This window comes from Pseudopodoces humilis, chromosome 1, assembly GCF_049639895.1.
Source record: "Pseudopodoces humilis isolate 2021_Gansu_Grassland_sample_001 chromosome 1, ASM4963989v1, whole genome shotgun sequence".
Taxonomy (NCBI): Eukaryota; Metazoa; Chordata; class Aves; order Passeriformes; family Paridae; genus Pseudopodoces; species Pseudopodoces humilis.
Genome location: NC_142200.1, coordinates 137,181,695 through 137,203,050, shown reverse-complemented (window position 1 = coordinate 137,203,050; position 21,356 = coordinate 137,181,695). Strand labels below are relative to the sequence as shown.

Below are 21,356 nucleotides of genomic sequence, written 5' to 3'. Positions count from 1 at the left end.
GAGTAAGTAAAGTTAGTGAAGTACTGGTATTCCCTGTAATAAGGCTCATGAACACTACTGATTGCACACAACAATTGGCTATTTTCAAGAGAGCCACCACAGCAGGGCAGTCCAGCCCTGCAGGGCAATTTATGACAAATGAATGAGCCAAAAACTGTAAACAATTCAGTGACAAAAATAAGCTTGAAAGACAAAAAACAACTCAACCTCCAGAAGCTGATTTATTTCCACAGTAGCTAAATGTAAATACTTCCTCTTCCCTGAATTGCTAGACTTTCAAGTTCAAGGAATATATTAAGAGATTGAGAACCTACATCCAACATTGTGGCTCCCTCTGATTGTTGTGTTGTGTTAAAACTATTGTGAGAGTATGTTCAGCCTAGTTAGCCAAGAACTTTACCACCTCTATAATTAACTCTGGAATCTGACATCATCCTCCCCTCAAGGTTCTCTTAAAATTTTAATAGCCTGGTTTATGAATATTAATTTGCCAGCATTACACTTCCAGGGATTTATGAAAACCCAATGGCATGTCAGTGCTCAAAGAGGTTCTATTATTTCTGCTTCTTCCTTAGCATATTTTTACAAGTCAGAAAGTGCATCAAGCCTGCAGTTGATCCAACCATCTGGGTCAATTCATAGAGATTAAGTGGCACAGCAGACACCGAGTGCTGCTGCTCAGGGTGCCTATTTATCCCTCCAGTTGACATGATGCTTCTTCACAGGACTCATTGGTTCTAGGCTATAAAAGCTGTTTCTCCCTCATCTCTTCCTGTTTCTCTCCTCCTACATGCCACTGCAATTACAAGCCAAGCACACGACAGCCAGTCCTTCAAAGGCTGCTCCTATGTAAGAGAAGAGTTTCCCAAACCACAGAGTTTATCAGATCCGTACAGGCAATTATTCTCCACAGTCAGCTTGTTTCAGAAAGTGCTACAAGACAGACGGAAACTGGCACACTCCAACAGCTAAATAAAGTTTGTGACTCTTTGGTCCATTACCAAGAGGTATGAACATTTATATCAAAAGGAATAATTTGTTTCACAGTTTTCTGTGTTTTCCAAATTGTGACAGTGCTGAAGTTTTAGGCCACTGGCTTGGACATAACTGTATGCCACAGACATGTCATCCAACCATCCCCAGATGTGAAGCATCTCCAGTTTTAAAAGGAGAGCTCAATAAAAGTTCATAGTGCAGGTAGATCAAAAGCTCCTATGAATCTGAATAGGGCAACAAATATTTAGAGCACAGCTTGTAAGGAATGTGAAATGCTACTATATATTAAGCCAGAAGCTTCCTCCTAATAGTCATGCAAACTGTAAAGCAAAACTAGAAAGCCAAATAGTGTCATTCCTCCTACATATTCCTTAGCTATATTTCTCCTTTGTCAGCAAGGAGGCAGCTCAGCAAAGCTCAGAACTACTTTTGTCATTTCCTGGCAAAACAAATTTAGTTAGAACTTGCTGAAGTTATTGTTAAACCTTACCTTACAACAATTTATGCAATTATGTGATTTTCCCCTCAGCACCACTGCTTCAGAACAAAGAAGTTAAGAGGTTTGATCTGTCATAAATGAGCATTCCAAGCTTCTGGTTTCTGTTTCCTGCTCCAAATATTTACAGAACAATGAAAAGCTCTCAATTTGGAAGAGTAACTTCCAACAGCACCATTTGGCAAATGTAGTATTTAAAGGCAACACCAAAGAGAACCTGTAGATTACTCAGCAGGAAAAAAGAGAAGAGAAATGCAAATAAAAAATAACAAGTAATGAAAAGGATGTAATCCCTGAAGGGAAAGGGAGGAGAAATTAGAAATCAGCAACTGAAACAGTGAAGAAAAAAGGTCAGAAGTCCTGAAGGATGTAATCATGATTCTGTTTTAAAAAGGGAAAGGCTAAAATTGTGACTGATACAATGGCCTATGGGCCAATCCAGAAAGTCTGAAGTACCATAAATAAAATGGCTTTGTAGAACATCATCACTTGATGCTTCCTTTAGCTCCCAGGTCACAGTTTTGGCCAGAGACCGGTGTTTGGGAAGACTGTTGTGAATTCTTACCAGGGCCTGGGGGAAAGCTCTGCACTACAGGCAGTCCTGGACACTGGTCAGGGTACAGCAAGCACACTTCACTGTGGTTGAATTACACTTATTTCTGCTTGGCTTCTGTGGAGAAACCAGCTTATTTGGACTTGTTTTTTAGCTACCTAGCCTTCCTTGGGGAGAGAATAATTTATGCAATGTCTTCAGAACACAAAGACGTATTGTCAAAGTCACAAGCTGCTTGTTTGCCCTAACCAGGAGAGACCCTTTGTGGTGCAGGGGGCAGGGGAACCTTTCACTTGTATGGGATCTCCCTTAGAAGCAGAATGGCTGCTTTTTAATCTGATATGATTATTTTAGAAGGCAACAGAAGTTAAAATAATGTACTTCAAGAATCTGACCGAAAAGCTTGATTGTTGCTTTGCAAAGAGCTCCAAAAGTAGGTGAAAAAAATCCAAACTGGGTCTGGCCTGCAAAACTCTTCCAGCACCATCAACCCCCTTTATTTATTTATTTTTAGTGGCTTGCCAGTTAAATCTCTAGCCTGCAACAAAATCAAGTTTGGGTAGCTGTCAGCCCCTAAAGCTAAACAGCTACAACACTTGGCAGGTAGTTTTAAGAAAGACTTTTAGCTACAAAGGAAAACATGATGGGCTGGATAAAGCTGAATGCCCAATTTATTTTGGCACTCTTGTAGGATAGACAGCCATGTTGGCCAGCTTCAGGATCCTGAATTGTGTAAGTATTTCCAAACATTTTGAGCCTGTCTGCCTTGCTGGACCACCCACAATGAGTACAGCTTGATGGCCATGGGAATAGTACCACCAACTACATTGTTTTTTACTGAGCTCTACTGAATACACTTAATCTCCAGAAAACTGACAAAATTACTCCTCTGTGGAGGAAGATCCACACGTCTGCCCAGCAGGAGATGCAGAAAGGCAGTCTTTTGCAGGCAGAAGGGCACAACTCCGCTCCATTGGCTTTCATGGTCAGGTTTTGCCCACCAGTTTAGCAACATGCAAGGGACACAGTTGTGCTTTTCTCCCCAGGTAACAGTGGAAGTGATTAGCACAAAAACATGTTCCTGGAAGCAGCACAGACACCAGAAAACTTCATGATAATTCAACTAATTGGTACATGTCACAAAAGAGAAGCAATTCAGAAGAGTTAATCAACCTGAAGCTCGTTTCAACTCCAACCATTCATGAGACTCTGAAGCTGAGCAGCAGGTTGTGTTTCACAGACTGAGTCAAAGATATGAATAAAGTAAAACACCCCCAGGTACTGGACGAGGCATTGTCAGTGTACAGGTCACGTAAGTGAAGTCATATTGAGAACGAGTCATTTACGCCTCCTAGGGTGTAATCCCATGAAGAAATACTTAGATTAAATCTTAGACTATTATCCTTGCATATCAACCCTGTCTGCTCCCAGCTGAGGTGTCTGAAGATCCTGTTTAAACTAGCTCATTTATCCAATCAAGTCAGGAGAAACAAAACCATGAGAGAGCTACTCTGTGACTCTTGGGGATGGTGCACAGCCAGGACTTGGACTCACTGATTCCTGTAGGTCCCTTCCAACTCAGCACATTCTATAATTCTTTAAGTGCTTCTCTTGAAGATACCTCTACCTTTCCATCTCAGTGCCCAGTCCCTAATCCTCAATCTCTCTGCTTCTCTCCTCTCTGTCTCTCCTAAGTCTTGCACAGGGAGCAAATGGCCTGCTGTGGAAGGCTATTCATGACATCAGGAAGTAAAAGAAAGTGAGCCAAACAGTTCTTGATTTATCTGAAGCATTTACTAAGAGGATTTTGTGTGGAGTCACTTCTTTCCTGACAATTAACTTCCATGGAGTTGTGCTGTCATGACATTTCACTGTCTGCATTCAAACTCTCACAGGCACTGGAAGTCACTCATAAAATTCTACTCAATTACTTAGCCCTAGGTTTCAATCAAAAATATTTGTCCATTAAATATTTCACTGCCAATGTGCTACTTCTGTGCTGGCTTCAACCAAGCTGTAATAGTGATAGCTATAACCAAGCTATTTGTGATATCGAATATAATTATTTCATAGCTGCATTTTCAAATATAATTACTTTCATAGCTGCAATTCAAAATTATGTCCCACTTGTACTTACACCTATTTTTACCTAAGTCCAAACAAGCCAGCACAGGCAGTATATGAGCTTTGGTCATTCAAGAGGAGAGCTTACATATATCTCAAATCAGAAGTGCAGAACTAAATAATTACAAGTAGAATAATTACAAGTAGAATACTGTTCAAACTTAAGTCCTCATGACACTCTTTCAGAAGCATACACAGAGGCAAGTAGATTGTGGGCAGTTTTAATACTGGGCTAGAAGACACAGCAGTAGACTTGGTCCAGGAATCAATACAGTATCTTAAAATAAAAGAGAAATTCCCTTTTGCATAAGAATATTAGCCCAACACTTGCACAACACATTTTCCTACGTCTTACCATCATTTGCTTAAGTCTCTAAATCAAGCAAACGGAGTCTGTCATGAGCACAGTACGACAGACCTTGCATCACAAACATTTAAATGTCGACATCCCACCTGATGAGGTGAAACAAAGCAGTGAGGAGCCTCACAGAGCTCATAGGCCCTCCAGTTTGTAGCTCTTCTCTTGCCATCTAACCCAAGACATCAGAGTGTTCCATACTCACCTGTTCTACAAGCTCACACCCACACTGAGCAACTCTTTTTAAACCCTGACTCTTCCTCTGCTGTTAATTCACGCTGACACAGCCATGGTGAGCAGGTCTGAGCAACCCACTGGACTTGAGAGGAAATGGAAAGAACTCCTGACAGAACAGTTCCCTGATCTCTGTGGCCATGTATCCAACTGATACTATTGGAGAGAGTGGTTCTGGAGCAAAGTGGGAATGGAAATGCAATTGGGAAGGATTCCTAAATACGTATTTTAAAGCAAGATTGCCACTTCCACTATTCCTATCTGCCAATCCAAAGCTTCAGCTGCCTAAAGTTCTTCAGAAGAACAAAACTGGTAACCCTGGCCTTAAACCAAAAAATGATGAGATCTCATTTTGAAACTTACCCACCAGAAGCCTGAATCCACTTCAAGACACCCCTAAGCACCAGTCTACAAACAGATGAATAGCAAGGCCACTCTTGGCCTCTCTTGTTTAAAGCAGGACAGCTATGAAGAGCACAAAGTCTCATGTTTTATTTTATCCTTTTTTTCTGCAATTAATTGTTATGAATCCTAGCTAATATGTCTGGAACACATTAGTTACTCAGAGAACAAGATGTGTTGATACTATGTTTTCTCCTTTGACTTAACACTTACAAATCCTTATAGCCAGCAAATATACCAAGTTCAAATAGCCAAGAAACACAATTAACACCAGAAAATCTAAGCCTCTATGATTCACTCTGAGTAACTGCCAGGATAGATCATTTTTCTTTGTCCACCTAAACATAGCTCTTACATATAAAGGGTTGTGACTTCATCTAATGATGGAACAGCAAAGGCTTCCAGCCTCTGATCAGAAGAGAAACGCCAAACATTTGCATATATAGGAGCTTTTTTTTAACTTCACAGGTCTTTCAGTTCCTTTCAGAGTTCCTCTGATCTGAACACATCTCTTATCTGGCACACTATGCTGTAAATGAGCATGCAATCATCAAATTTGTCCTTTTGAGCTCTGATGTACTTCAAGACAACCATTTCTTGGCTACTTTTTGAAAGAACTTAACCCAGTCAGGTTTTCTACAGCTTAAACATGCCACTCCCACCTCTGCAAGATCTCCATCTGGACAGGTCACTCTTCAGATGCACAGAGCAATCAGGAGCCCTGATGAAGGCTTGGTATGGATTCCTACACTCCAACCCTGCTGGCGCCAGCACTGAGCCCGCCTGGCTCTTCACCGCACAACTTGCAGCTGCTCGAGGCAGCAACACATTTGTGCCTGTTTGCCCTTTACAGACATGTGTACTCACACATATCTACCTGCCTGATCCCTACTCCTGAAAATCCTTGGCAGGTGGCAAGGGTAGATTTACATGTTACTCCATAAAATATACCTCTGTCCGCAGATGTGGTCAGTTCAGTTTGTCCTTATTGCTCCGAATAAGCCAAAAGGCCTTAATCCTTTCTAGAAATGCCAACAAGAGGGGAAAAAAAACCCGAAAAACAAAGTTGTCCACACATCAAATACAAACAATTTTTGAAAACAGATGTTTTTTCTGTGTATTGACTGACTAATGGTTTGGGTAGAAAACCACTCTAGTCAGTTGAAACACAATTCTAGATGATTGCTACGTAAGCAGAATTGACCACAAGAAAACTTCTAATGGTTTTGTTCATTTTTAGTACAGTTGGTTGAAAATGCAATGTTGATTTTTTGCAGAGCTAGTTTCCAATAATTCCACATATAAACTGACAGTGCATTTGACAATGCTGAAACTGCATCTGTCACAATTACATTTGCAGCATACTTTTATGTATCTGGGTACTGATAAACAGAGTATTTTAATACGTAGAGCTCTATAACCAAAACATCTCCTGTGCTATTTTTTAAACTTTAGTTTAAGGTATGGAAGTTAAAAGAAAGATGGGAAACTTCAACCTGAGAATTTGGTATTTAAATCTGTAATGCAGCCTTTAAAGACCCGAGTTCATTTTACAGGTATGAAATGAAGTTACCCATTTTAAAGCTCAACCTTCATCTATAAATATGAGGTTTCTTTACTTGCCAAGCCAACCCTTACTATCTCATCAGAATGAAAGGATGGGAGCTGAGTTGTGTTTTCAAAGTGTACAACTGTGTACAATTCACACAGCTTTTGCTGAGCACAACTCAGGGAGTTAGCGTAGAGTTTTTGTTTGAAACAGGTTAGCAAAAACTAACTCTAGGGCATTAAGTAAGCTTTAGATGCTTAGAATTACCATTACTAAAGCCTTGAGTCAGCTTTTCAAATGAATTATATGCTCTGAATGTTTGACTACAATAAGAAATATCTCATTCAAGGTTAGCTTCACTCACTGCAAAAAATAGCTACTTCTCTTCACAATGAAGAGGTGAAAAAGTGAAATCCAGCGCTGCTGGAGCAATAACTGTGTTGGTTGTTCAGCTCCAGTTGTCGGTGTCAAAACATGTGGTAGTTTTAGTTTTTTGATTGGAACTGAAGGCAGGTAGATGTTACAATGACTGACACCAAAGCCAAGTTAAACCAGGTCTCAACTCACAGGCCTAACTTGTGGCTACAGGGTTAGCCTTACCCAACCCTAAGCACCACTGGAATGCCAACAGGTGCCTGAAATGCTGCTTTCAGTAGGATTTCAACTTGCTTTCAGGGCCAGTTGCCACTTAATGGAAAATGACATTGAAATACCGTCCATTTTTCACTCTAATAGAAACAGTTGGGGCAATTATTTTTTAAGAGTTAAAGAGTTACTCTAGCTGTCTGTGAGGCTTAACTGGGCTTCTTGTGAGAAAGGGCAAGATTGAAAGTCATGTGAAGCACATATGACTTGCATATTCTCTAGACCATTTGGTACAACTGTTTTGAAATAGTAATCCTTCATCCTTCCAGGGAGAGCTGATGGGAGACAGCGCTACCTTTGTTTTATTTTCAGGAACAGACAGTAATTTTGTCTAAATCTAAGGCTAATATAACAGAGCAGAATCTTGCACATCTTTGCTGACTGCCAAGAGTTTTACAGGTATAAGCCACAAGGAGCACATTTGGCAGCCATTAACTCCACAGAAATACTATTTACTTCTCATAGTACTTTGGCACACAATGTCTGGACTAACACCTGAATGCAGTCGCCTTGTAACAGACACTGGTAACAGCATGGCATTTTTTGGTGTCAAACGGCTCAGTTCTCTCAGGAAATTGCACACTTCCTTCACAATGGTCTGATAGAGGCTCAAGTTGCTTTAGAAATGTATCTGGCCTTAAATGTTATGACACTTGATGTCCAAGTTCCTTGTGATGATTTTTTTGTGTACATGGAGACATGCCTGGAAAGCCAAATAATTTTGATCTGGGTCTCTGAAAACTGACTTTACAGATTTTTTTTAAACTATGAAAACTGGCATCATTAGAGCAAAGAGAGACCATTCTGTCAACTAAATCCAAATGAATCATCAAAGAGTTAATGCATAATTGCTGTATCCTCTCTACTGAAAGACTCCCTTCAACATACCACCACGTGAATCAGTGACATCAGAAGCATTTTTATCACCAGTTACCCAATGCATTCTTATCTGCTTAAGGCAGACTCCAAGTAGGACGTGTTTTGCCCATTAAAAATCACGACCTTCCAATGTGTCTATAAACTCTAAAGTGTCTAGTTGGGAATATAGCAAAGGCAGGGAATTAATAAGGTGAGACCACTGTGCACACTAATTCCTTTCCAAGCTCACCATAGCCAAATGGAGGCTTCTCCATGCAGAAACAGAAGCTTTTGCATTCAGCAAGGAAAACACACTGCAGACCCCAAGGCCTATGCAAAGTGAATAATCTCAGCCACCCTGTTACTGAACACAATTCCACAGCTTTTGCCTCCTGAAAATTACAGTGAAATTTCCATTCACAACAGCCAACACATTGGGGAGCAAATATGAACTCAAACAATGGCAGTTTAAATAAGCTTGTGCAATTTTCTCCTCTGTTCATGATATTAAGGGTTTCATAGACACCTGATCTTGTGTTCTTCTTACGTTCTAAGAAAGTAAAATGACAATATTGCATTTAAAAAGCCTGAAAACCACAAACCACAAATTCCACACATTCTTAATCGCCTTTTGCATAAACAAATGTACTAAACTATATACAGCTTTCAAACCACTTCATCAACATAGAGACAAGAGAAACCTTGGCTCATGCTGTGTTATGATGTGTAAGACAGACACTTTCCAAACAGAAAACTGGCAAGAGATTCCAATGACCTGTCTAAATGTCTTGGTTACAAATGGCTCACCTCCACCATCTCTGGGTCTACCTGGACTCACTGTGAAGGAGCAATGTGCACTACCATTTTCACTTTCCTCTACTAGATAGTTCTGGGGAGTTCCATGTACAGTTATAGTGTAATCCTTCTTCTCTGCATAAAAAGTAAACATGGCATAGTTAAAGACAGATTAGAACTTCTTTATGTCCCCCCCTACCTTTATTCCACATAAAGTATAAAATACAAAGAATTTAGCAAAGAAATGTCAAGCACACAGCTATATTCCTGCTGAATAAAGCTCAGAGAAATCTGAAATGCTCCTTCCTACCGGAAATTTTTGCCAAAAATGTCATTTAGCAATGCAAGAAAAAACAACATGGGAGAGGCAGAATTAACTTTTAAATTAAGATAGGGAAGAAAATTTACCTGTTCTAACAAGTTTAAACCTCTGCTGCACAAAGATAAGCTGATATTGCTACTTTTCATCAACCAAAATGTTTCCTGCATTCCACCCTTAGTACACTTAAGTCTGAAATTCAAGTTAAGAGCTTCTGCACACTCTGTGGTATCTAACTTCCTTATCTGACAACTCTGTGGTCTGTTTTAAGACTTCAAGGCATTGACACCTTCTAGCAGGTTTACAGGAACACTCCAGGCATATTAAAATGGAGGAGCAATTTATAGCAACTTGCTTTTTAAAATACAATTAGCAAAGGAAAAGAAAATCAGATCATGTGAAAAAGGACACTTATTAAAAATACTCATTTTATTGGAAGCAATGAAAAAACATTTAAAAGTCTTCAGTATCAGACTGAAGCACACATCTGTTATACAATACAAAAATTAAGAAGATGTCTGAAGGAGTATATTTATCCGGTAGTTTCTTCCCAACCCTCACTATTTCTGCAGACGGAAGAATTCAGTCTCCTATGAAATATGCAGATACAGTTGATTATTTAAATATATATCTAACAAAGTCGGAGAAGGATTCACTACATGGGGGAGTTAATTCCAACACAACATTCCTATCACTAAATTCAAAAAGTGGTTTTAAAATAGTAAGGTTCCAGACATGTTCTATCTGGAGGCAAAAATAAAGGTTTATGTAATTCAGAGTAAGAATTCTAGATCCATTTGACAGAGAAATACAGATTTATAATCCAAATAAAATGGAAAGTGGCCTTAAATTGCTAGTTCCTGAAAGGGAAATTGAGAAGCAGAATTTCTTTTTTTGGCAAGGACACTATTCTTGTGTTTCTGGTGATTAAAATACGGCACCTGGAATATCCTTGAAACAAGGAAACTCGCCTTCCAATCCCCCTGTCCCTTATGCTCCCCCCTTTAAGCAGGCTGAAATAAATCCACTTGCATTTCAACCTGACAATGCCACAAGATTTCTCAAACAAATGGCCGAAGGAACTGCAAGCAAAGACATTGCTGCAGGAGAAGAAGGTAAAACAATGCCAGTAACTTCTACCTCTTCTGCCTGCAGTGTCTTAGTGTTTAAAACTAAGAGAATGGAAAGTTGGAGGAAGTTTTCCTCAGAATGCTCCAAGTCTCAAAATAGAGCACAGTTATCTAGTGCAACAGTACTCACATGTATTTATAGAACTTTTTAAATACAAGAGAAAATTACCACTGAAAAGTTTTGTTATTATAGAAGTGTTCTTATAGCCGTCTGTAGTACTGTGGCTAAGGTTAACATAATAAAACTGAAAAAGGAAAGAGAAACACATCACACAAATCAACCACCAACAGGACTTTCCATTCATAGCAGAATGAACTCATCTTCTAAGCAAAACCACGAGAATAAAAACACAAAATGCCTTAAGAAAAGCTGAAGGACTGGCATGCACAGGCTGGAATAAACCCACTCACATTTCAACCTGACAATGCTGCGAATATTCTTAAACAACTGGCTCGAGCAACTGCGTGCAAGCTCCCCGAGTGAGGTGCTACTTACTTCAGAATCCTGTAAAAAATCCACTTGTCTGCCTTTACACAAAGAGGACAGAAAGAAGGTACAGATGCAGCAAAAGGGGTCAAAGTCTTCTCAAAATAGTTACTGATAACGCCTGTAGCTCTCTTTGGCCAAGTACTTCATAATTCTTGTCTGAAAGAAGTTGCTCGCATCAGCTAAGATTCTTTTCCCTAGGACCTAACACTCACCCACTTAGAAAACAGAAAAGTGACTTCACAAAAGTTACCAAATATCAACATGCATGGCTGGCAAGTACATGTGCAGTCAAGATGATTCAGATAAGTCAGATAAATTTAGAACAGCGCTTTCCTAAAAGCATGCGTTCACCAAATGCAGTAAATATGCAGGAGCTATATCCAAGTGCTGATTCCAAACATCAGAGCAAAAAATTTATTAGTGAAAATCTCCTTTTAAGAGTTCGCTGCCATCTGAAGTCCTCAACAGTGTTATTCCTTGATCTGCCTTTAGTATTTCCATCCATCACTGGATTTATCCACATAAAAAGCTATAGGCTCTCCAACCTCTGAGGACTAAGCCAAATGCAGTGTGGCAACTTCACATAGGACCAGCCTTTTATGGTTGGAACAGTAGAGCTTTGATACAGCTAATCTACCATAAATAGCTCTTGAAACTCAGAAGGATCAAATCAGCTGTTGCAACAGTCCCAGCCTGTAGCTGCTTCAAATCCAATTACACTGTCAACTCTGTCTTGCAGCTCTCCCTTTTATTCCCCCCTGTCCAAAACACTTTCAGTCCTCCTCCTGGCAGAAATTAGAAGCTGCTAAGGCAAACAGAAGAATCAAACCCATTAAATAAATTTTGAAAAAGATGCACAAGTATTCTTAGAATTATCTTAAGGAAGAAAAGTTTTATTCTCTTAAAAAACAGTTTAAGTATTTGATACCCCATAAAAAAGAAGTTATCAGCCCTGACTTATAAAGCAAACACATAATTTGAAATAAGCAAACAGTTCCAAGAGCAGCAAGTGCAGCTTTAAAAGGTGGGTGAAACCAAGCAGATAAACTTAATGGAACACTATCCATGTCCCAGATTAAGGCACAAGGCACTGAATTGCTTGCATATTTTTTCTATAACCTAAATAATAACCTAACTTGAGTAGTACTAGAAACCCTGTTATAAATCCTTGAATTACAATGTTTCCTTTCAGGTAGTTGAACCATTTTCCCACAAAGAAGTTGAGAACTATAATTTAAGAATACTCACAGAATTAATAGCTTCCAAAATATATGTTTACTAACTGTATAAGTTGGTATAACTAAAAATTATCACTATGACTACAAGAGCATAGTAATTACTGACAAACCACTGCAGTGACACTGTTCTGAGAAAAAAAGCAGGTTTGGATCCAACAAAGCACAGGTGAGCAGTATTATCTTCATGGGTCACCTCACAGTGCAAAGAAACAGTGCACAATCCAAGCATGTAAGTATATGCAAATAAAAGGCTTTTTTTTTTTTCAAACATATATTATTAACATCCCATCAGTCTTTCCAAAACATCACATCTCAAAACATCAATTACTCCAGTGCAGTACAGGAACTCTGTTACTTCAAAGGGGAAGAAGTGTCTTGTGGGCAAAGTCTGTATCTCTATCTCCCACAAGCACATAAATTCTGAACATTGCCAGGGCATCCTCCTAAAATACTGGGCAGGACATCTACATCTAGGCATCCACCCTTCTTATTCAAGCAAGGGTAGAAAAGGATTGCCAATTCCTGGTATGCAAATTGCTTTAAGGGCCTCTTTAGAAGCTATTCTAAAGGAAGGGCCAAAATATAAAAATCATCAGCTTCCACTTAATGGAAAACTGTCAGCCATACACCATATTATTCATCTTCCTGCTTGTGTTAAATTTTATCGTCTCAGTTAAAGAGCCTGGGTTTTAAATTATTTGCAAAGCATGTAACATACCTGGAACACTAGCTGCCGACAAGGACAATAACAAAACAACTTCAATTAAGTGTGGGTGGGTGAAATCCACTGGTTTGCTATCTAAATTGTGCACAAAGAACCCAGCTGGATCACCTTCTAGCAGTCTCAGTAAAGTCACAGAGCTGTACAAAGGCAGAGACAGTTTTCTCTTTAAGAACTAGCAAATGCCCAACTAAATGAATTCAGATACATGAGGGACAGTGAGCTTTACATTAGCATGGAGTAAACTCAGCATGTGACAAGCAGATAAAACAGACCATCAAGATCTGCCTGAGTAGAGTTTATCACTTTGAATAGAGCTTGTAGAAAATGGCACATTATGCTTCTGCATTGTGGTGAAAAAAAATAGCTGAACCAACTGCTCTGACAAAAGTTCAACAGAGCTCTTAAAAATGCAGAAGGCATGCTTGCAGCTGGTATAGTGAAAGAGCAGCCGAGAGCATTCTGCCACAGAACAACCACTGGTGCTTTATGCCCTATCCATAACCATTAAAATCCAAAGTCTTTTATTACTGTGGAATTTGAAAGATGCAAGTTATGACATGGAAACACACCCCCTCTCTAGAAGCAAGACAGGGATTGCTTGTTTCTTAAATAGAAACCACTCTACATTCATTCTCTGTATCACAGAAGAAACTATGTTGAAGATTTCATGTTTTACTTAATTTTAAAAAAAAATTTAAATGCTGCATGTGCTTTTTCATAGAACATAAGCTTCCTTGACTACAAGCACATAAAACAGAGCTGCCTACCACAGAAATACAGCAGTTTCTTCCTCTTCCTCCCCAATACAAAATTTCTGTGAACAGAGTGGAGGAAGCCACAGACAATACATTAGTTAACCACTATCCCTTTACAACAAGCCTAACATCTAGAATGCATCTTCCAGACACTGTCAGCTCTATCATCAAAGAGAATGAGACATCATGCACTTCTCAGGCCACAGGTTCTGTCCCAATGAAGACAGAAGTACAAATTAACAGACCTGCTTTTGATTCTGAGGTCTTGCTTTGCAGGACAGTATATGTGCTTCAATGAGTAACAGTCAAGGAATAACACCAGGGTAACACGCAGTGAAGTGTGCAAAGCATGCAAAGTCTGGATTAAGCATTCTCTTATTTAACAATTCAGCTTCCCAATTTACAGATAGCTTCTTTTCATCTGGGGGGTGGGAGGGGGGGAAAGGCTTCCCAGAAAAAAAAACCCAGACAAATTTAATAAAAAGCGACTTACCAGCATCCATTGTTAGAATCATGACCCCACTTCTGTGTCCCAGGAAGCAGGAAGCCTTACCCATCCAGTGTATGCGAATGACTCAGAAGGACAGCATGGCTTTGTTTCAGCTTATATCTTCTGGCTCGTTCACCCCTCCTCCCTTTCGTGGGATAAAAGTGTTGCCTGTGCCTGGCCATCCCCATTGGCTCAGCTAGGGGAACCTACTCATTTAGCACATTCATGTTTCTGTGAGAGCCTAAAATGACTCACAGAGGATTTTTTATTTATCTTAAAAAAGCCAAACACCAACAGTTAAAAAAAAAACCCAAACCCAACACAAACACTTTCTGTCTTTCAGGGAGAAGAAATCATTCATTCTTTCACTATCAGACACAAACTACAGTGATGTTATTGCCACAGGGTTGAACAATTCCCTGCGCTCTGAAGCAGGGAGAAGGTTGCAAGTCAGGGGGGACAGTCCCAGTCTTCAGCAATCCCCAGTTCAGCTGCATTGTCTGTCCATGGGAATAAAGCCACATGTTTTGTGTCAAAGCCTACCCCCCCAACCCATCTTATCTTCAATGCAAACTGTATATAATCCCAAAATTAAGCATCTCCTGGTTTGCCAGGGAGGATTTGCTCTTCCATTTTATTTTTAAGTAGGCAGAGCAGTAAAAGATTATTGTCTTACTGAAAACACACACCCAGACTCTACAGATTCAACTCTGCAGTGAGGAAAATTAAATAATACTTTCTTAATCTCCAGGATTCTCTAGGTGTAATAATGGTACAATCTAGCCTCTGTCTGAAGAAAGCTGAAGAAAAGCTGTTACAATATATTTGTGAGACTCCTCTCTAGTGAGATAATAGTGTTAAAAAAAAATAAAAATCTATCTGGTCAAGAGATACCACAACCCATTGTTAACTTTGATCAAACCACAGGACAGCATAAAAAGTGCATTGGGATGAGCAGCTGGAGGGGGAAAGGAATTTGTTTCTTTCTATATTGCAAAATCCTTGAGAACTTGCAGTCAGACCCTGAGAGGGAGGTGCTGTGTGTTGGCACCATGAGCTGTCAGCAGACTTGGTATCTGTCCTTAGGGATTCAGAGAGCACAGAGAATGAACCACCGGTGTTCCTTGCCTCTGATAAGAACTACCTTTTCTAAATAAAGTGTGGACATATTAGGCTACTGTCTCACCACATTACTCACCACCAGATAACCTAAGATTCATAACTCTGCGATACAGCCACAAGTGTATTTTGGAAGTGTTGCTTGTGGTTGTTGAAATAAACAGAGTACTCTCTCTCCTGCCTCCCTTCTGTTTTTAGAAAAGGTATCAGTTGCAAGTCACAAACACCAAGGTTTGCAGACGCTACTAATGAAATCAGAATGCACAATTCAAAGAAATTAGGAAAAGCAGTACAATTAAATCATTGCTTCTCAGATTTCTTGACCCTCTCTTGCTTTGCAGTGTGGCTTTATAGCGAAACATTTGAGTCACAACAGTTTGGGGGGAAACACATTCCTAAGGTTGAAAATTTCTGATGTTTTCTGTAGGGCACTACAATAAAAGCTTTGGGAAGAGGCATGAGTAATCCAGATTCCAGAAACAAAAGTAAAATCATTCAGTGAATGGAAATTAGGGACAAATAACCCAGGTGGACAAGCTGCTCCTCAAAAGCCATACTACAGAAAGAAGTGCAGTGTCAGAATTGAATGGATTGGTGGCTTCATCCAAAGTTTATAGTTCTCAAAAAGTCAGGACAGTGTTTTGACCATAATAAATAGCTAAGGACATTTGGCAACAGCCCAGGCCATGTGCAGAGATACATGTTAACTTCTGGGACTGACAACAGGCATAGATAGTTTCTTTCCTACCAATAATTATTAGTCTGAAGAAAAATGCAGCAGTAAGGAAGATGCTTTTGCACTATTTCTATTCCACCCTTCTTCACTTGACATCTTCATTAAAAATTTCCAATGGTCTAAATAAAATTCATGACAACGAAAATCAGTTTTGAGGATGCCTTCAAGTAATGCAATCCCAATGCCTGAGAGGAACTGTATGGAGAAAATGACGTAACACTTGTCCTTACCAACAAGACAGAAGGGAAAGAGCTGGTAGACCTTTAAGTGCAACTGAAGACCTCAACTATCTGCACAAGACACCAGGCTAAAACCAACATTAACTCTCCCATCCTCAGGTAAACTGAGCATGTGTAACACTGCCAGAGAATATCAGGCACAAATCCTATGCCAAAAAAGCACATTTTAAGAAAAACATTATCATATACTGTGTAAGAACAAACCTCTTTCAACATAACATTTCCTGTAAGCCTGGCTTTTGCAAAAAGTCCAGTGTCATTGTCCTGGAACAGTAAAATGCAGAAGTTCAAGCAAACTGTTCTCAAAACAGCGAAAAAAAAATAAAAATAACCCAAACTGCTGGGTCAGCAGTGGATTGTGAGGCACTGCATGCAGTAATTTTTAAAACAGTGCAAGCATTAATAATTCAGCTTACAAAGTATTTGGAAAAGCAGCCGAATTGAAACCATAGTAAAGAGGAACAACACTGGTATCCTAGAAAATAAACAGGAAATACATCTATTTTCCTTCATCCTCAGAAGGGAAAAGATGAAGTTTCAGTTAGGCTAGCAAGAACATTAACCTGAAGGGGACTGCTGCACAGACATAGGATTTACAAAAGCTGGGCATCCCCAATGTTCCAGTTCTGTTCTAGATGGCAGAAATGAACCCATTCACTGTTTTTCAAGCTACATTAGCCAGCAAGAGTTGGCTGAAATTTATGTAATTAAAAATACACCAGTATTAGAAGGATCACTGTATGTTTCTTCACACATAAGCAAGACTGCTCAAGTGTCCAGCAAGACAGCACATGAATTTGCACATGAAGCCTTGGCTTTGTTGACTTTGTGGAAGCTGTGCAATCCAGACAGCACATGATAAATGGTACGCTGCTAGTAAAGTTAGCATACTATAAATTTAAACAAAATAAAAAAAATCCATGAACTGTTTCAACTGTAATGTTATGAAAAGAGGGTATAAGTGACTCATCTGATTGTGCACATTTCCCAGAGTCTAGACGCAACTCCAGCAATGAAGCAGAAAGCTGGTCATGACCTCCAGAAATCAACAATTTTTTCCCATCATTTTTCAGCCTGATCATCTGAAGTCCATGTAATTGCTTAATGAATATATATTGTACGGCAGCAACAGGTACACTAAATACTGCACAGTATTCCAAGATGCTATGGAAAAACATGAACACATTCATCTGAAGACTGTATCCAAATAGACCATGGCTTAGTTATCTGACAAGCTCCAGCTATGTCACATCAAGTGTGTAAATTGCACACTGTTAATAAACACTAGTACTGTAAATTCTCTGCTAAAAAAAAACCTCTTTTTTGTTGCTGATTTTTTAAAGATAGCTGAATACTCATTCACATGGTCTCATCTTCTGAAGCTTACAACCATTTTATAGCGGTATATACTAAGAAAAAAGTTCAGCAAGAAATTCTCTGAAGGTTTGACTTGAGTCTTTGTTGAAAGAAGTCCATCTTACCCTTAAAAAACTAAATTCCCATGACTGTTCACATAATTTTCAGTACCTGCATTAGTCTTGCAAGAACACTCAACTTCTGCTCACCTTCATTAAGTTATTCACTGCATAGAAAGTATGCAGCTAATAACTGATGCGATGTGCTTGCTCTAACATTTTTGGAGGAGACTTTATTCATATGCTTTAATCCTGAATTGCCAAGATTCAGTTCATGCTTTCCATGATTTTTCCCAAACCAGCTGGGGGGAGGGGCCACTTGGATTTGTTTTCTAGAGGGACCCCATTTGGAGGTTTTCTCCCAAATTCGCCCTAGACCAGGACATGCTCCAAGCTCAAATCTTCAGGAATCAAGGTTAGGTTTTGCTTTTCTACTGCAAGGCCTTACAGCTTTCCAGGCTTTCTAGCACATGTAAGAGTAAGCACTGTTCCCAGTCTCTCACTTTCCTTCTTTTTAAGTAAAATGTTAAAGCCAGAAATAGATGATTTCATTCAAACTTCTACTCTTAACACAGTGTTCTCCCAGACTTCAGAAGCCATGACAAATTGCAAGGAAAACAGCTCTCACCTAATTCTGGAGCAAAAACTGAAATGGTGTCTTTCATACCTCTGGGAGAAAACTTAGGCTACGTGTGGCAAGAGAACCAACAGGATGGCAGCTCCTGCCTGGCAGTATGACCAGAATTAGACATCAATTCTGTTTTAGGAAGGTTAAAAGATAGATCATCTATATATTAATTTTGCTGATTCAAAACCACTGAGACATTCCTGATCACATCCAAGAAATCACATCTCTCCAGTGACAAAAATTATACAATTCTCCAAGAGCAAGATTTTACAGAAAACGCTTTACAGAAATTTTGCAAGCTCTGCCTTTGTGGGACCAACAGAACCTCCTATGCACTTGCACACACAAAAAGGTCCCTTTTGTTCTTGGTTTGCGTTCACATAGGGAAATGTGAACGCAAACCAAGCTTTTCCATAGCTAAGAATTGAAAAAAGCCCTGAATCAAATCTAAACTGCAAATATTTAATCAAAATCTGCAACATGAAGACTGAGCAACATGAAAAAAAGTACAGATCTGTAAATAATTATAATATTACATTTGAAGGAATTGTACATGATCTAGAATGGTTGAAGCTACTCTGTTTTACAATATTTGAAAGAAGGAATAATAGAAAGGCTGAACAGGAGGTCCATCTTAGCTGCCTGCTGCCACACAGTTCTGAGAAGTTTCAGGAATTCTTATTCCTACTCCCTTATTGAATAACATTTCTTCCCAAGGCAGCATTAGCATCTCCTAGGTATTTAAATGCCAATCAGCTTTTCTGAAGGTCCTATGGGCTACTCTGGAATCTTAACTACTACATCACTGCATTTTATTAAAGTACATATGCACTAGAAGGCACACACAGATTCTTCTTTAAATGTTTGATACAAACACCCCCAGAAAAAAAAAAAAAAAGAAAAAAGATAAACAACAATCCATAGTTCTTGGTTCAGATCTGCACCTATTTTTCAGCAAAGGTTTACCTTAAATCCCAGCCATCCAGTCCTGACCCTCTAGGTACAACTGCATCACCTTGTCCAGGTGGCTCACAGTCCAAAGGCAGTCCTCCTTCTACAAGAAACAACACAAAAAATCATGCGTAAGAACCACAGTGCAACCCAGCCTATGGCAACTGTTTCAAAACGAGCAGGCAGCTGCACAAAGGGGATGAACTGATTGACTGCAAGGGCAGAGGCAGCTTAGAGCATATTGCTACCTTGCCCATTCACATAGACAAGAAGTGAACTTTCCCTTAGCCACCCCACAGGAAGTCTTTATTATTATATATTATATCATAATATATCTATCAATATTATAATATTGATATATCAGTGCATATATTGATCATATATATCAATATATATTTATATATAATATCTATCTCTATATATAATTTTTATTTTATATATGTATCAGTCTGTCAATAAGGTCAGGCAGCACTGGAGATAATAACAAAACCCAAAGCATCTATCAAAATACTAATACTCTCAAAATCTGTAATTTTAAACATCACTGGATGCAACTGAAAAAGCCAATTCTCATTCTAGAACCACAGCAATCAGCAGACAGACACAAGACTTCTGGTGTAGAGCACTTGGCCTATTCAAGCAGCTCTGCAAACAACACTGCCACATGGCCTGATTCCTGATCCCCACACCTTGAAACACAACTGGTTTTATTTTGTTCTTTGGCAAATACAAAACACCTCTGGCTGTGCCTGTAAACATTATTTGCAGGGTGATTCAGCCCATGTGGATACTCATGTTGATTAAGTGTTCAAGTTAGATTGTTTCAAACAAGCTGAATAACCCCAGCACCACATTGTCCTTAAAGACACCAATCCCTGAACCTATAAAAACTTAAAATAACCAACTCCTCTGGGTTTCTTACTCTATTCTGTACCAGATGCAGTTGCTTCTTTCCACAGAGTGAAGAGTTCTCCAAAGCAGACCAGAAGCAGTCTGTGCTATTGCACAGATTATTGTCTCCCTCCTCTTAGATCTGGTAAGTGAAATAACATTTTTATTCTTGCTCAACTCAGGCTCTGCTCAACTGTGTATGTTTAGGTGCCAAACATACTGTTTGCACTTTCACAACTGCTTTATTCAATTTATTTTTTTTAATCTATTAGGAGGTACAAAATGAAGTCATGATTTCCTATGTGACTAGAGCAACAACTTTCAAGAGCAGTCAGGTCACTGCTCTGCTTCCTGCAGCTGCTGAACATGTCAGACTCTAATAACAGCATGTAGAGAAGAGGTCAAAACAAAAATAATTCACTGAAAAGACAGGTAAGACAGAAATTTTGCCTGAGTTGGGAAAAATTCTGATTTTGGAAGACAAGCAGATGCCCGGAGTACCTTAGAATGCATAGGGACAGGTAAGGCAGCAAATTAGTCTTCTCCCTAATGCTATATAATTGTTCACAACAATCAAACTAAGAGAGTTTTTAAGATCTACCCACATCTATCTCTGTATTTCAGGGAGGAAACTAGCTTAGAATTCCAAGAACATGGTAAACCACATGCTATTGTTTTCACATTTCCAACTTCCATTCCCCTCAAATGAGCACTTCAGAAGGGTAAATGAGTGGGCACTTCGGTGTGGTAGGAAAGGTGAAGAAAAATGATGGTCAACAATCAATAGTTGGAAGAAAGATAAATTAGTTTTTCCACCATCACATAAATCTTGGTTCCAAATTCCTTCTTGCTTCTTAACCATAGGGTTGCCTGATTACTTCTGCTGATCCTACTTTCTTCCTCTTTAAGTACCAGTATTTTTAGAAAAACAGAAAAGAAAGGATTTGAAATCCAGATATCATTTTGGTCAACTACTTCAGAGACTTCCTGGAAGCAAGTTGAAGTGGGAAGAGGGGACATTTATAATGCACAGAACACATTAATCCTGGTGCATATTGCCACTGTCCCACTAATACATTTTATTAATTCTCCCCTTTTTTGACAAATGCTACATAGAGAAGACTAGGGTGCTGCAGTTTTGAAGGCCTGCAGCTTTGAAGCCTTCCAAAGTCTACCCTTTTAAAGGAACTTACAATAACTGGTGTGAGCTGAAATATCTTG

The 21,356-nt window shown here is 39.2% G+C and overlaps 1 protein-coding gene across 15 annotated transcripts in view; it reads right to left on the bottom strand.

Moving 5' to 3' along the window:
- Positions 1 to 21,356, bottom strand: part of SVIL (supervillin) — a 133,972-nt gene that overhangs the window by 86,370 nt on the left and 26,246 nt on the right. For 14 of the 15 annotated variants that reach the window (XM_014248502.2, XM_088063088.1, XM_014248504.2 and 11 more), the window contains exon 1: positions 14,160 to 14,303. In XM_014248502.2, the coding sequence (XP_014103977.2) occupies positions 14,160 to 14,223 (64 nt within the window). In that variant the 5' untranslated portion in view covers positions 14,224 to 14,303. Of the gene's footprint in view, positions 1 to 14,159; positions 14,304 to 19,259; positions 19,348 to 21,356 lie in introns of those variants that run through there. The other variant, XM_088063102.1, reaches the window with a different exon arrangement.